At 29.4% G+C, this 15,953-nt stretch overlaps 1 protein-coding gene across 1 annotated transcript; it reads right to left on the reverse strand.

The window, feature by feature from the left end:
* Positions 1 to 5,609: 5,609 nt before the first annotated feature.
* On the reverse strand, positions 5,610 to 7,090 carry LOC122603276 (chalcone synthase 2-like). Its single transcript, XM_043775946.1, has 2 exons — positions 6,878 to 7,090; positions 5,610 to 6,601 (listed from the first exon to the last, which is right to left on the reverse strand). The coding sequence occupies exons 1-2, from the start codon at positions 7,053 to 7,055 to the stop codon at positions 5,610 to 5,612; spliced, it is 1,170 nt and encodes a 389-aa protein (XP_043631881.1). The 5' UTR covers positions 7,056 to 7,090.
* Positions 7,091 to 15,953: the final 8,863 nt, after the last annotated feature.

Genomic DNA, 15,953 nt, shown 5'->3' on the forward strand with positions numbered 1-15,953 from the left:
TGAGAAGATGTAAAAAATATATTAAAAATGAAAAGATTTATACCAATTGAAAAAAAATTAATAAATAAATACCAAATTAATGATGGATTGACGGTCTTCTTGGTGTCCAGATCTGAGACGTAAAACAAAATAGTAAGAGAACAATTCCAAATAAATAAGAAATAATTAAAATATTTGATGAAACCCCTAAATATATAAAAGAAATAAAAAAAAAATTAAGTTTTATATCAACCACGCGTCGACGTCGATTGATGAACCCAAAAAGAAAATTAAATCACCGGAGTTGGAGGTGATGGATGGTGGTCGTGGCTATGGATGGTGGTGGCGGCGGTGGTGATAGAGATTGTCACGAGTGAAAGGATTCTCTGGAACAAAAAGAGAGGCGATTGGGGAGGGTCGCCGGCGGTGGCAAGAGAAGGGCAACAGATAATTGTGAAAGAGAGAAGGAAGGGATGGGGTGGTTTGTGATTTCGTTGTTTGTACGTATGTTTGATTTAAGAAATTATAAGGGTAGTTTTGGTAGTTTAGGGTGTATTGTGTTTAAACATTATAGAAGTTTAGGGTATATATGGTATTTTAGAGGTAGAATAGTTGAGAAAAAAATAAAATAGTTTGCTTTAATATGAAGTATAAATATTAAGTCATGATAACCTTATCTATATCCCTTTATACTACAAACTGGGAGTTCTTAATTTAACATTTTTTTCTATCCAAAAACACTACACGCTCCCATTTCCCCCTTTCTTTTCCTTCGCCCACACTGAACACATACACAAACACACATATCTCACAATAACCACCATCTGTCGTCAATCATCGCAACCATAAATCTCCAAAACTATCACCATTTAGCCGCCCCAACGCGCGGACATCCATCTAGTAAGTCTAAAAATAAGCCATAAAAATAAAAAATTTTTAATCAGATATAAGTCATATACAAGTAAGCCAAAACAAATGAAATCAAACATCCTGAAAATTGTATTAGATGTCTCCCGGAATTGCGTTATCGGAGCCGAGCCAGGAAGGCGGTGCCTCGGGAAGAGGAATCTCTCCTTACAAAATGAGTTGCTTAAATAAAACCGAGTATTTAAAAAATTAGATATTTCAATACATCTAAACCGAATGTTTCGAAACACTTAACTTTAAGTACCATATTAAAACGTTCTTTATTGAGTTTTTCCGGTGGTTAACTTCGAGGTTCCGTTATGAATGTTTTATTGTACCTCAAATTTATATTTTCGTAGCCACGTGCTACTTTTTATAACTTTTATCACAAAAGTGTTTTAAATATTTGATTCACAAGATTCACGAGATTCCTTAAGGACACAAAAGCTTGTATTGGACGGCCCACTGAAACCCATAGAGCCCACTCTGTTTAACACTACTTTAACTATTAATTTTATTAATAAAAATCCAGTCTAAGGCTGTGTTCTTGATTTTATTATTAAAATTTCAATCTGTTTCACAATCTATTTGATAATATAACTAAAACAAGAGATTAGGGGTATACTTACACTCCTAATCCTTCTCTTTGAGCCTAATTAATCTTTTATTTTTTAAATATACTTTTAACAATTAAATCTATATAGGCCGACCTTATTATTAATTAAAACTCTTTTTATCTTTAAAAGTCTCCCAAATTATCTATATAAAAAACCTCACATATTCTAAAAAAAAAACCTACGACGAAACCAAAAAAAAAAGTCGACTACCAAAAGGTTCGACATCTTCTTATACCAGGTAATATGTTTTTAATTTTTAAAGATCATCACTTTTATGAAACTGAATATATTATGAACTTAAATTATTATTATTATTATTATTATTATTATTATTATATTTTTTTAAATTAAGTTTTCTTCAACAACAAAAAATAAGCCCACATTAATTCATCTTGAAGATCTTAACCTAACACATGTTAATCATCACCTATGAATCTGTCTTGTGCATGTATGGACTGTTTTAGAGTGGAACAACCCAAAGAAAATCAAAACGTTCGAGATGGTCTTTGTTGATGAATTGGTATGTATTTTTCAAATTATATACCGTACACTTTTTGTTGAGCTTAACTCTAAATCGTTTAGTCTAAAATTGTTGTTTGTGTTTGTAGTAAGTTTAGATATAAAACTTGCAATTTTTTATTTAAATAAAGTTGAAAAAAAAGTAAACTGTAATCAATATTTACATGAAATTAATTTTCATATATTTACTTCTTTAGTTTTCGTTTTGATTAAATTGTGATATTGGTCATAGGGATTTAATATACTTAAATTTCAATTTTTTTAGCTTTGATTAATATATTTTGAGACTACTCATTCATTGGACGGGCCTGAGATTAGTTATAGTAGTCGTGTAAGTCGTAACACTTAACGTTCACCCATATGGAAGCTTAAAATTAATGGTATCCATGATTAACATGATTTCTTCCTCTAAGAATAAGTAATTAGAATAAACACTTGACACTTCAATGGTATATATATAGTTTGTAAGCAAAATTTGTAAATGCGTTAACACAAAAAATTAATGTAAGGAATACATTAAATTTCTTTTTCCAATCCTAATTTTGCATACTTAATATCCACCATCAATTATTTTGTAGCCTTTTCTTTACCAAGAAAAAAAAAAAAGAAAAAGACCGGTCAAACTCTTATTTATTTATTTATTTTTAACGGCAAAAAGAATATACTATAAATGATCCTCTAGCAAGGTACTAGTGATCGAAGTATACAAATTACAATTTAGAAATACAAACAATTTCACAAACTAGATTTTTCTCAGAATTTTAACTGCAAAGGTTGCAAAAGAGTTGGAAAAAAAACTTATGTAAATTACAGAAAGACTAAGACACACGGAAAAAAAAACTCATCTATTCTACCCATGTGTTACATGAGTTTTTGTCTGGTGCATATGTTACACGAATTTCATCTTGAAACAAGATAAAGAGTTGTTCTTGATTTTGACTACACTTGCAAAGTTGTTTTGTCTCACAAGTATATAGTACCTTTAATGTGGATGTTTCTGTGATGTTAGTTAAAACTGTCCTATGATGATTTCCACAAGATAAACGATTACATGTAGTTACATATTGGATAGTTTACTAATTAATCATTGTTGTAACTAATCAACGATTACATGCTGTAGATACATGTAGTTACATATTGGATAGCCTACATGGAAAATACAGGTTGAAATGAGTGAACATTTTTTCTCTTAATAAAAGATATGTGAAAACTATAAATACTAGGCATGAATAAAATTGTTGTAACTCATAATTTAGTAGATGATGGAGTTGTGGGCCTGTCATGGTGGAATGTTGGTGACTATTCGGGGTCGTCTGAGGTGGGGCAAAGAGGATATAAGCTTAGGGTCAAAAATATGCAAAGGCCTAAAAAATCAAGTTTTATAACTTTAAATTAAATCATTTTTTTATTTTAATTCTAGATAAAATATTTAATATCACAACAAATGGAAGTTTGATAAAATAATAATAATAACAATAATAATAATAATAATAATTAAAAATTTTTTACGTAATTGCTCAATAAATGAGTGTAAGCGGGTAAGGCTAAATTTCAATAACTTTGGGGTCTATATATTTCATTTTTCTTGGGCCCAATTTTTTGTTGTCATTTTCAGAGACGACCCTATGATTATTGATGCACGGTTGATCAACATTCGTATGTTATATAAACATGATCTCCTGACTAATAATGAAGTATGACGACTCTTTAATAAAAAGAAATTTCTTCTATTTGGGTGGCTATGTACTAGACCACCTTAGATTATCAAAAGTATAACATGGTACCTTCTATTTGTCAAACAAGGTCTTGTACCTTGACTCTGGTGGCGGACTTGAGAATTCAAGTGTCTAGCCCGAACAGTGAAAAAAATGCCTCTAACTCTTAAGAATCCAATTATATAAACAAAAATTCTTTTTTATAATTAAGACGTTATAACATCAAAAATGGTGTTTCTTATATATTTATTGTTTTAATCTAATTAAAATTTATATTAAAGTCCGGGATGAATAAATAAAAATAGTTTTAATCAAATGAAATTCTAAATAATATTAAACGATATTCTAAAAAAATCACCAAAATATGATCAAGAAATCAAAATTAGTAATAATAACTAATCAAGAAAAGATTAATAACAGAAGCATACATTTAAGAATTAAGAGTAAAACTAAATTTTTTTGATGTTACTTATAGTATCTAGTATTTTAAAACACAATATTAACCATTTGTGGAAGAAAAACTGCTAAGAGTATTTACTCTTTATCTTCTAAATTTTATTTAAATATTTAATTCATAATTAAAGTAAATTGGTATAACTTATTATTATTAAAGACATAACTTTGTATGTATATACATATTTAATATCTAAGATATTGTATAATTATAATTTTAAAATTAACTTGTTATTAAAATCAAATAATATATATATGTTATACTTTTACATATAACGGAGGTCTTGAAACAAAACACACAACCCCCCCCCCCCCCCCCCCCCCCCTACCCTAACTATTTATGTTACACATGTGTGGATACTTTCTAATAAAATAGTTATAACAGGCAGGCTTGATGCTTCGTTGAGGAATTGTGATTTTATATGTGATAAAATAAATCAAAAAAATTTATATCGAAGTAAAAACCAGAAGTTAAAATAAAAAAAATGAGAACATGATAGAAAGTTGATGATCAAGTTATAAAAGGCCAAAAAGTAAAGGTACAAATGAAAACATAGTAAAATTTGGTGGTGAAACTGATAAAAAGGTTGATAAATAAATTATAATTGACTAAAAAAAAAGCGGCAATATAAAAATATGGTAAGAATTTGTTGATCAAATTTTAAAAGACAAAAATATATACGCATTGTATTTAACTATATTCTTTTAAATAATTGATCTGATAATCCTTCTAACAACTTGATTACATGATAAGTATTATCTACTATCTCCCTCTTGACCTCTTCTAATTTTATCATTTATTTTATCAAGTGTTATAATTAAGATATCAAAATGATTAGACTTATCTTATTTTCCATTTTAACTAGGTTATAAACACCGTTTTTTTGAGTAAATAAAATCAAAGAAAGATGATATTGACAAATTTAGGAGAAATCTCAACATCCTAAAAGCCTGTTAATAATTTTGATTAATAAGTTTAAATCTTTAAATGTAACAGTGTAAAACCTTGGCCCAAGTCCTAGCCTACTTTAATGTTAGTCCAGTTGTTGGTGCGTTTGTAGCGTTTGTCCAGTTACGATTGTGGACCATGAAACATTCAAAAGTCCAGTTTTATCTTCGAAGTTCGAATAATAATTTAGCATGAAATCATTTATCCTTAGAAAATCATGTCCCTCGTAGATTTATCATACATATTTATTTCTCTCTCGTTGATTCTTAGAAGACAATGATTTCTTTAGTCGAACATCATACACAAACTATTACAAATTATTATATTAATTCATAAAATAGATTATCATCATCCAGTGAAAATAATAACAATAACAAAGGGAAGACATTTAACCATGATTTAATGGCAAGTTCGAAGAACATAAAAAAGAAGACATTTTTAGCACAAAAATAATGGGTAAATAATAGTTCACTAAATGGGCACACTATGTAATACTACGGTTTCAACGGTCAGCCCAGGCCCAAACGCAAACAATACACCCCACTCTAGACCTTCTCCTGTGGTATTAAGCCCATTTGTAGCTGAAAAATGTCGCATTTCGTTAAGGATAAATAGTACAGAAGGACTTGACATGTTTCCATATTCACTAAGCACATGTCGTGTGGCCCGTAGTTTATCGGGGGTAAGGGCTAGTTTTGCCTCCATTTGGTCCAAGATTGCCGGCCCGCCTGGATGCGCAATCCAAAAAAGTGAGTTCCAATCAACTATGTCCAAGGGTTGAAAGGCTTCTACTAATATTTTTTCAATGTGTTTTGAGATAAGGCCCGGAACACCTTTACCAAGATAAAATAAAATCCCTGCCTCACGAAGATGAGCGTAAATTGCACCCTCGGTATCTGGAAGAATAGTTTGAGAAGCAATAGCCATCTCAAAAAGTGGCTTTTCTACATCTATTAATGGGCCAGACCCAACTATGATGGCGGCTGCACCATCACCAAATAAGGCCTGGCCCACTAAGTTATCAATTCGGGTTTCATCAGGCCCATGAAAATGTACAGCAGTGATTTCAACGCAAACAACCAAGACGCGAGCCCCCTTGCTGTTTTCGGCCAAGTCCTTAGCCATACGAAGGGCCGTCCCACCAGCATAGCAACCTTGTTGGTATATCATACAATGTTTGACAGATAACGGAAGACCAAGAAGCTTTGTGAGCTGGTAATCAGCTCCTGGCAAGTCAATGCTGCTTGTTGAGCTAAACACGAGGTGGGTGATCTTGGACTTAGGTTGGCCCCATTCCATGATCGCCTGTGTTGCTGCTTCCTTACCGAGCTTTGGAACTTCAACAACCAGCATGTCTTGTCTATCGTTCAATGACGGTGCCATGTAGGCACAAATGTTCGGTTTCTCTTTTGCAATTTCCTCTGTCAAGTACATGTATCTTTTTTTAATCATTGATTTATCACCTGAACACAATACAAAATGTGTCAAATATCTCAAAAGCTTAGATAACATGTGTTAATATGTGTCAAATTACTAACAAGATTAGATAACATATAAAATATTAATGTGCCAATATGTGTCAAATTACTAAATGATTAGATGACATACAAAAATGTGTCAAATTACTAAAAAGATTAGATAACATACAAAAATGTGTCAAATAACATAAAATATTCTTGAAAAAATTTAACTTATATATGGTTATAAGAAAACAAGTAAATAACATGTATAAAACTTACATATGCGCCTAAATTTTTCTTTAAGGTCTTTCTTGTGCTCGCTTTTGGTAATACGGAAATAGTAATCTGGAAACATATTTTGGTCTATACAATTAGGCGGTGTAGCGGTCCCTATGGCCATAATCGTTGCTGGTCCTTCGGCTCGTTGCATCTTTCTTAACTCCTGAATGCTAACCATTTTCGGTTGAAGGATTTTAGAATTGATGTATGTTATTCACGAATATATTTTGTGTATTGAGTAAAAGGTTGTGTGTTGACAATTTATAGTAAGTACGCAAGAAATTCTGGCACGTAAGATATAGAAAGAAAAGTTCTTTTGTTTTATTTGTATTTCTCGTTCTATTTGCCTGGTCTATCCCATCACAATTCACAAATCACCATTAGTTCTTGTCAACGCCACGTATATATAACAAAACCGATCATTTATCCCTTACAACAAGCTCATTAAGCTAATACTGTACAAAGTTTATGGTTGTTATAAGATACGAGAGTAAGTACGCATGCGTTGCAGCGGTGAGATGGTGGGGTGATATTTAGGTCATAGAGTATGATAGGTTATAGGAGTTGATATGTCATAGAGTATGATAGTCAAATGCCTTAGCCGTACGGGCTCCGTCCTCGGTTTTAAAAATTTGTCGAAAGTATATCGAATGACATCTCTAATGAAAGAGCATGAAACTTTAAGAACACCCATACAATTTTTATAATTTATCGATGTACGGTTTTTGAGATAAAAGATTTTGAATGAATTGGAGAAATGAATGATTTATAGAGGAGAGAGAAAAAAGATGATTGTTGAGATTTGAGGAGAGAGAAAGGGTATTATAGTTATTTTAGATAAATATAAAATAGATAGGAGGGGCATTTTGGAAAAATACTTAAAATCAATATTGAAAATTTCAAGTTCAATGTTGAGAATCTAAGAAAAATCTGCTTTATAATATAGTATAGATATAGATAAAACTCATAATTAATAATTATAAAAATCTTTTAATGTTAAGTCGAGAAGAGGCTTTAAGGTGTTAATATGTGACAAAGATGATAAGAGAGAAGACATTACAATAATTTTCGTCTATAAAAAAGTCTTTCAATTGCCGCATGAGGGTATATGCTTCCAATATTATTTTTTTACATTAGTTTTCTTTCTATTAGCTTAACAGTCTTGACATTTGAATTAAACACATAATATCTACATATACTTCAGCTTTGAACTTATAAGCTTTTATGAGTTACATGTATTAATATCGATTTTTAATAATGTCGTAAGTCTCGTGTCCAGTGTTGGACACGGGTCTAAAATCTAGTATATACTAACAACAACTGATCTAACCTCAATTAACCATTCATATCCCCCAATTTCACAAAATTAACTAAATCAACACATGTCTAAATTAATTTACACTTTTTGGTTTTCCATCAACAATTTACACTTTAACCCAATTTAAAAATTATTAATTTACACTTTCTGATTTTCCATCACCAATTTATATTTTAACCCAATTGACACAAGTTTTTTCGACCTTTTTCCATTTTAGTTAGTTAAAACATCGAGAAGATTTTAGAATGTGCAATGCTTTGTATTTCTAGAATTGTACTTTTTGATCTCTAGTGTCTTTCTAGTTGATTTTTTTTAATCAGTTAATTTTATATTTATATAATAAAACAAATTATTGGATATATATTGATTATTATTCTATTGGATTATAATAAAACACGTTGTTTTTCAATAATGTTGACACAGATGAAATAATTAATTAATCTCATGGAAAATTTAAATTATGTCCAAAGAATCTTGAGAAATCTTGGTGATGTACTAATTAATTAAGGTTTTCTTATAGATTATTAACTGCATATAGTAATATCATATATGGCGACTTGTTATTTATAACTAGATAGGTATCCGCGTGTTGCAGCGGCAAAAATAGACAACGTTTGAGGTCGGACGTGATGCAAGGGGGGAACGAATTATGAGTTAGAGTTTTTGTTATATGTTTGTGCGTGAAGGAGAGATAGAATCTGAAATGTTTGTAAGGGTATTTTAGTCACATTATATAAAATAAAGATAAGGATATATTAAAATGGAGGGTAAATGAGACATATCAGGTTCTTAATTTAAAAAGAGGGTATCAGTTTTTTTTAAGGGAGTATAGATAACATAATGATTAATGAGTGGGTTTATCTATCGTTATACAAACTTGTGTTATTTGAATTAAGAACCTATATATATATATATACACTACTGTACTAGTGCTTAGGCTCGTCCATTGGACGGGTAGTCTCAAGATATATAAATCTTATAATAATTGTGAAACAAAAAGTGTATGACCAATATCACAACTTAATGAATACGAAAACTAAAAAAGAAACATATGATAATTAACTATAAATATTGATTCCAATTTACCTTTTTTTTTCCAACTTTAGTTAAATAAAAAGAGAAACAAAAAGTATATGGTCAATATCACAACTTAATGAATACGAAAGTTAAAGAAGCAACATATGAAAATTAACTCCATATAGATATTGATTCCAGTTTATCTTTTTTTTTTCAACTTTAGTTAAATAAAAAAAGAAACAAAAAGTGTATGACCAATATCACAACTTAATGAATACGAAAGCTAAAAAAGAAACATATGAAAATTAACACCATATAAATATTGATTCCAATTTACTTTTTTTTTAACTTTAGTTAAATAAAAAGAGAAACAAAAAGTGTATGACCAATAACACAACTTAATGAATACGTAAGCTAAAGAAGAAACATATGAAAATTAACTTCATATAAATATTAATTCTAGTTTGCCTTTTTTTTTCAACTTGAGTTAAATAAAAAGAAAAACAAAAAATGTATGACTAATATCACAACAAAATCTAACCCATTATCTACTTTATCAAAATCGAGTATATATATTTGGATAAATACAATGTCAAACCCGTTATCTACTTTATCAATACCTTTAATTACTTAAATCTAACGTAAAAAATATTTACTCCATATAAATTCCGATGAAAACAAATATAAATAAGATGTGTGGTTGTTTTTATCCAACTTAATGATATATATTTGTTTGGGGGAATTTATTAGAGAACAGAATGAAACAAAAAGTAATGGATTTTGTTTTCCTTTTTCAATTCAAACATAACATTAACATTGGTAAAAACAATATATTTTATTGTATAATGTTTATCTAATTTGTAATGAGATTTTAATTAAGATAATCATTATTATTACATGTAATTGGAATCAAACTATATTTAGGATACATATTTTTCTCATATAAAATGAATACTACAAATAAAATCATAACACAAAATCTTTGAGAACCCCACAGTCGTTACTTTTATTGTTCTTAACAACCATGGGTAATGGAAATAAAATCACTTTTTGCAAGACATCAATGAAAACTTGATCAATTATGTAATTAAAATTAAGATATTGCTTCTGACAGAATTTGTATAAAATAAACTTTACTACACCATCCAGCTAGCTATGATATTAGCATTCAGTATTAACATTTGAATATCTCAATTCCTTTATAAGTATATTTTTACATTTAACGTATAAGTATTTTTCTTAGTTTCATATACTAATTCTTATATTAATAATATTAGGGGTCTAAAATCTAGTCTCATTACTAAACTCCGATAGAAAATTTAAGTGGATCGATATATTGAGATTTGAGAATATATTTCGAATTGAAAGACTGGATGTCTCACATTATTCATGTGATTACGTTTTTAAAATATTAATCATATGTGTTACAATATTAGTTTTTCAGTACTGGAGCATAACGTATTTCAGCTTAAAACAAGACAAAGAACGCGCGCTTGCGAAGAAGTAAAGTTGTGTTGTGTCCGTCTCAAAGAACATTTATAATTTTTCTCAGCTAGATAGGTTAGTTAACTATCCTATATATATGATGATTTCCATACGATAAACGATTATTACATATAGTAATTACGTGTTAGATAGGTTACTAATTAATCAGTATGCAGTCACTAACTCACTAATCAACGTAGTTGCTAATCAACACGAGTCCTTAATCAGTGCTTGATGATATATTGATATCACCTCAAGTTAGCATGATTGTTGATGAGCGGTCGATCTTTTTTTTTTGGGTCGATCTGCACACTACTAAATACGATTTAGGGTGTTAATTTACAATACTATATATGGAACACATTTTATGATATACGGCTTAAAAGATAGTTATGTACGAATCACCTCCATATATGTGGCAACACATTTTTGTTAAAATTTAGTTATCATTACACAAAATATTTTAACTATACATAAAAATTTATGTATGACACAGTTGTACAATATGTTATATATTACTTTTAAAAAGTTTTGTATCGCTAAAACTTTTTGTGTAAAGATCGCTTCCCAAATATCAAAGAAAACATTACATTGATATCAACATGAAAAGCCCGCTCATCTATCTATACAACTTATAATGATTACACACCCTTGTTAAAATTCACACTTTTAGGATATGAGATATTACCAGGGTACTCTTAATTAAATTACACCATAGGTCCCTTATTTTGTAATATATCACCACTTACCTATTTATATCAATTATACTTTTACATCAATAACCTACACTATTTAACACAGTTTCCACCACCACCAATATTCGTCACCGGTCGCCGCCATCAGACAACCATCACCATCATTGTATTGTGCTGCCGTGCTAGTATTATTTAAAAGTTTATATCTAGTAATGTAAAAACTTGGCCCAAGAGCTAGCCCACATCATTTTTAGTCCACTTTTGTGCCTATGGCCAGTTACAGCTGTGGACCTTAATGTATTTATTTATCTACTGGATCATGTAACATTCATAAGTCCAGATTTGTGACTGCCTTATTTGTATCTTCGAAGCTCAAATAATAGTTTAGCACCATTGTGTTTTTTTTTTTTTTTTTATGATCTATATATAGTTTTTTTTTTCTTTATTGACAGACTATTCTACTCCTATTTTTAAATTACACGGTGAACTAAAACTCAGGAGACTCAAATCAAATCTTGATGGAATACCCCAACATCAAAGACTTTCTCATTATGTAATTACAACTAAAAAGGAATCAAGCGGAATTCTTTTTTTTTCCCCTTTCATTGTTATCAGAGTATCCACGCGATGTATGGGTATGTAATTTATATGTATATGTATAAAGGTTGTATTGTGTATGATATGCTGTGTTGTTATCATTCATTTTCATCATGATTAAATAGAAATAAAATATAAAAAATTTTAAAGTGAAAATCGTAAAAAATCCAAATGCAATCATATAAACCAACGACAATTTACAAAGTATCATATATGCATGATCGTTAATCTCATATAAACATTAGTCCAAGCATCCATCGATGTAAATTTTGATTATTCATTTGAAAAATGAAGATGCATACTAATATACTATACATGTGAATTGTGATGTAGATATACCTGATAACATATGCATAAACTTGTTTGGAGATATCTTCAAAATAGATTTATTTTTTCCTTCAGGTTATAATTTACGATTTTATCTGTAAATAGCTGTCTAGACTTAATTTTCAATAAGTTTCTAACAATACATTAAAAGATTTTTTTTTGGTTTGTTTTACAATCCCGTTTTCAAGCACCATTTTAGGGTTTATCGGTGATTTTCACATTGTTACTTGTGTAATATCTCTTCTCGGCGGCAATTAATTAATTATCCCGACATCGGCATATATATATCTCTGAAAGACCCATGTTGGGGTGACGATGATATATATCATGATGATCAGAGGCGGTATCAGGAAAAAATCTCAGAGGAAGCAAAATTAAAAAATCCGTAAAATATAAATATAAAAGGGGTCAAAATGTTAAAAATCTATAAGAAATTTTTTTAAATCAATGAAAAATTGAAAATACATGATAAAATCTAAATTTTGAGGGGGACATTTGCCCCTTTGCCCCTATGTGATACCGCCTGTGATGATGATTGACTTGGTTTCAAATAACCAAACTTAAATAATCAACAAAATTTAGGATGATCTAGTTTTTCCTTCTTTCAAAATGATTTTTCCATATCTTTTAAACCTAGGCAGTCATGTATATAGATATGTATGTTTTTGACATGAGTTATAAAAAACGACCATATCTCTTAAATTTAGTATTTCCTATATCATGCACAAATTTATAAACTAAGACTCTTGAACGACTAGTTATACTGACAAAAGTGAAATAAAAGTGTGAAGTAAAAGGAGAGAATTGAAAGAAACTAACACCAAGAATAGGCATAATTGCACAAATGGTATTTGGATGAAGACACATTTCCTTCCTTGCCTTCCTTAAAAGCACCATTTTCCACTACGACGCCCAACCACACCCACTCTATCTTATGTACATTACAATTATTGATTTCGACTTGTTACACTCACAACACTACAGTTCCGTCAAAAACAATAATGTATGAAAAAGATGAAATATAGACAGTTAATTATTTCTCTACCAGAAATAAAATGTAGACCGTCTTTCCATTTGTTACATTGACTTGTTAGTTGTTAGTAAATATCCTACAATCATATCGACACATTTGAGTTTTGATTAAGAATTAAAGGAGCTTTGGCTGTAACAATATTCTGGTTTATAAGGGATAAATTGACAAGCATTGCATAAACATTTATACAATTTTGTATCCTTGTTGTATATAAGTTGGTCAAGCGCTTTAAAATATATTTAACAAGAATTCAAAGTTAATATGCCTACGTGTTTTAAGTTGAATTAATCTAATTATGCAAATAGTAAAAGACAGTTCCCAGTACACCAAACAAAAATCACAAATCTAAAAAAAAAACATACTTATAGACGGTGTTGATAAATACTAATTAACCAAATGGCTTGTATGTTTATAGAAATATTAATCTTTTCGACCACGGCAAATCACATTAGTTTGTGAGGTAATCGTCCACATACTATAAGGTATTGAAAATGCGGTGGAACATTAGCTTGAAATTAAATGAGAAAAATATGTACAATTTAATCACTTCATCGAACACTTGGCGTGCCTTGTTATCATTAAAACGAGTACATTTTAGTCCAATCATTTTTTATTTTTTTTTTAAAAAAACTTTAAAAAGTTCATGAATAAAATGAAACCAACCAAACACTAATTAATCACAGGAAAGATAACTGGAATATAAAAAAAAGTTAAAAATTAGAAACCAAAACGGGTTGTATTTTTTAGCTTAGAATAACCTTATATTACATTTTGGTGTGACAAAGGTGTTTGGAATTACCTTTAAAAGAATTCAGAAAAAGTCTTTGACTTAAAAAGTGATTATTGTGCTTAAAGTAAGGGTTTTTGACTAAGGGTGTTTGAAACTACGTTTAAAACTAACACTGTATTGTTTAGTTAACTTAAAGGTGGAAAGGATAAGAAAGGGAAGAAAAGTTTTCTTTCTTAATCACCTCAAAAATGAGGGGAAAACTTTTAAGACAAAAAACAACTAAAATTCCCCTCTAATCCTTTCCACCCCTTCCCTCTCCACGCTTAAAAAAAACTTAAGAATGCATCTTATATATTTTCCCTCTCCTTTCCTTTCCACCTTTAAGTAAACTAAACAATACATTGTAAGCGTTTTTTGATTAAGGGTGTAACTATTGTGTTTGCAAAACACAAAAAATTAGAAAAAGTCTTTGACTTAGAAAGTGATTATTTGTGATTGCACATAATAAAAACGTAGTTTTGAAAAAACAAGTAATGACATATTTTTTAAAAATTCATTTTTGAAAACGCAAAATCTATTTTAAAAATAGAATGCCAAAAATCTTCTAACAATTCTGAAAACAAGGCGAATCTTCTAAGCAATTTAGGGATGTAGCTGGAAAAAAACTCCGATATTATAAAGGCGGATTTTTTTAATTAGTGTCCTATAACTCTATAAGCTCTTTAAAAGTGTTTAATGAAGTAATATATTTCCATAAAAATAAAAAAAAATCAATTTTAAAATGAAAAGTTTTGAGTTATATAATGTTTATTAAATATAAATTTAAGCTATTAAAAGAAATATTAAGATAATTTAGAACTTGCTAACAAGTATCAATAAAGCACTAGTTAGAAAAATCCTATTATTACTATTTTAGTTTAACAATATCATAATTCACACAAAATTCACTCATATATACAATTTCTACCGTTGGAAAGAACCCTTAACTTATCGATCCGAATCCAATGATGGGATATTGGGATATACGAGTACTATTAAGAACAAAGCCCATGGATGCGAAGGAAAAGGAAAACGGGCCATTTTATCTGTTAATAACCCTTTAGCTATCTATTATGATGAATTTTGATACCGGAAATCATTTTAGTAATAATTTAGCTGTTTCAAAAAAAAATTAAACAAATAATGAATGATGAGATAAACCAAACCATAACATAACTAAGCTCTTGCAATGAGGTACAAAAAAGGGTGGGTAAAAAGGATTCAAGATTAAAAAGTAAATAGTATGAAGAACGAATACTTTTCAAATGGAGAAAAGGGTAGATCTTGTAGTTAATCAAATGCTCATTGTAAGATTCTCAAAAACATGAGTTGTAAATTCAAGTTTAATTGATAAAAGTTTAAAAAGAATGAAGAAGAATTAACCCAATGAGCAACCATTGTTAAGCATGTGAAAAAAATGCTTCTATAAAGAAATTAAGGGTCTAATTATAAAAACTATAGGAATACTCGTGCAATGCGGCGGTGTAGGCAACAGCGTGTCGGTGGTGGCGGTAACGACTTGTAATAGCAACGGCGGGGAGTAAAATTGATAATTGATGTAAAATAATTCATATGTGATTTAGGGAGTTAATAAATGTGATTTAATAGATAAAATTTGTATGCTAAATGTTTTAAAAGATTCAAAAAAAATAGAATACCTAATTTATCTTATAATAAGTAGATATAGATGTAGATATAGATATAGATATAGATAAACAAAATAAACAAAATAAAAAAAAAAAAACTTAGATCTTCAAAAGTTCAGTTTAATGTAATGTTCCAATCAATAAAGGGTGCATATTACTATCTTAGGCAGCCATATGTTGCTAACAACT

Source organism: Erigeron canadensis, chromosome 6 (assembly GCF_010389155.1).
Source record: "Erigeron canadensis isolate Cc75 chromosome 6, C_canadensis_v1, whole genome shotgun sequence".
NCBI classification, from domain to species: domain Eukaryota; kingdom Viridiplantae; phylum Streptophyta; class Magnoliopsida; order Asterales; family Asteraceae; genus Erigeron; species Erigeron canadensis.

Coding starts and splice junctions, on each gene's coding strand:
- LOC122603276 (XM_043775946.1), bottom strand. CDS start 7,055: ATGGTTAGCATTCAGGAGTTAAGAAAGATGCAACGAGCCGAAGGACCA. Junction 6,602..6,877: donor AGAAAAATTTAGGCGCATAT/GTAAGTTTTATA, acceptor TATTGTGTTCAG/GTGATAAATCAATGATTAAA.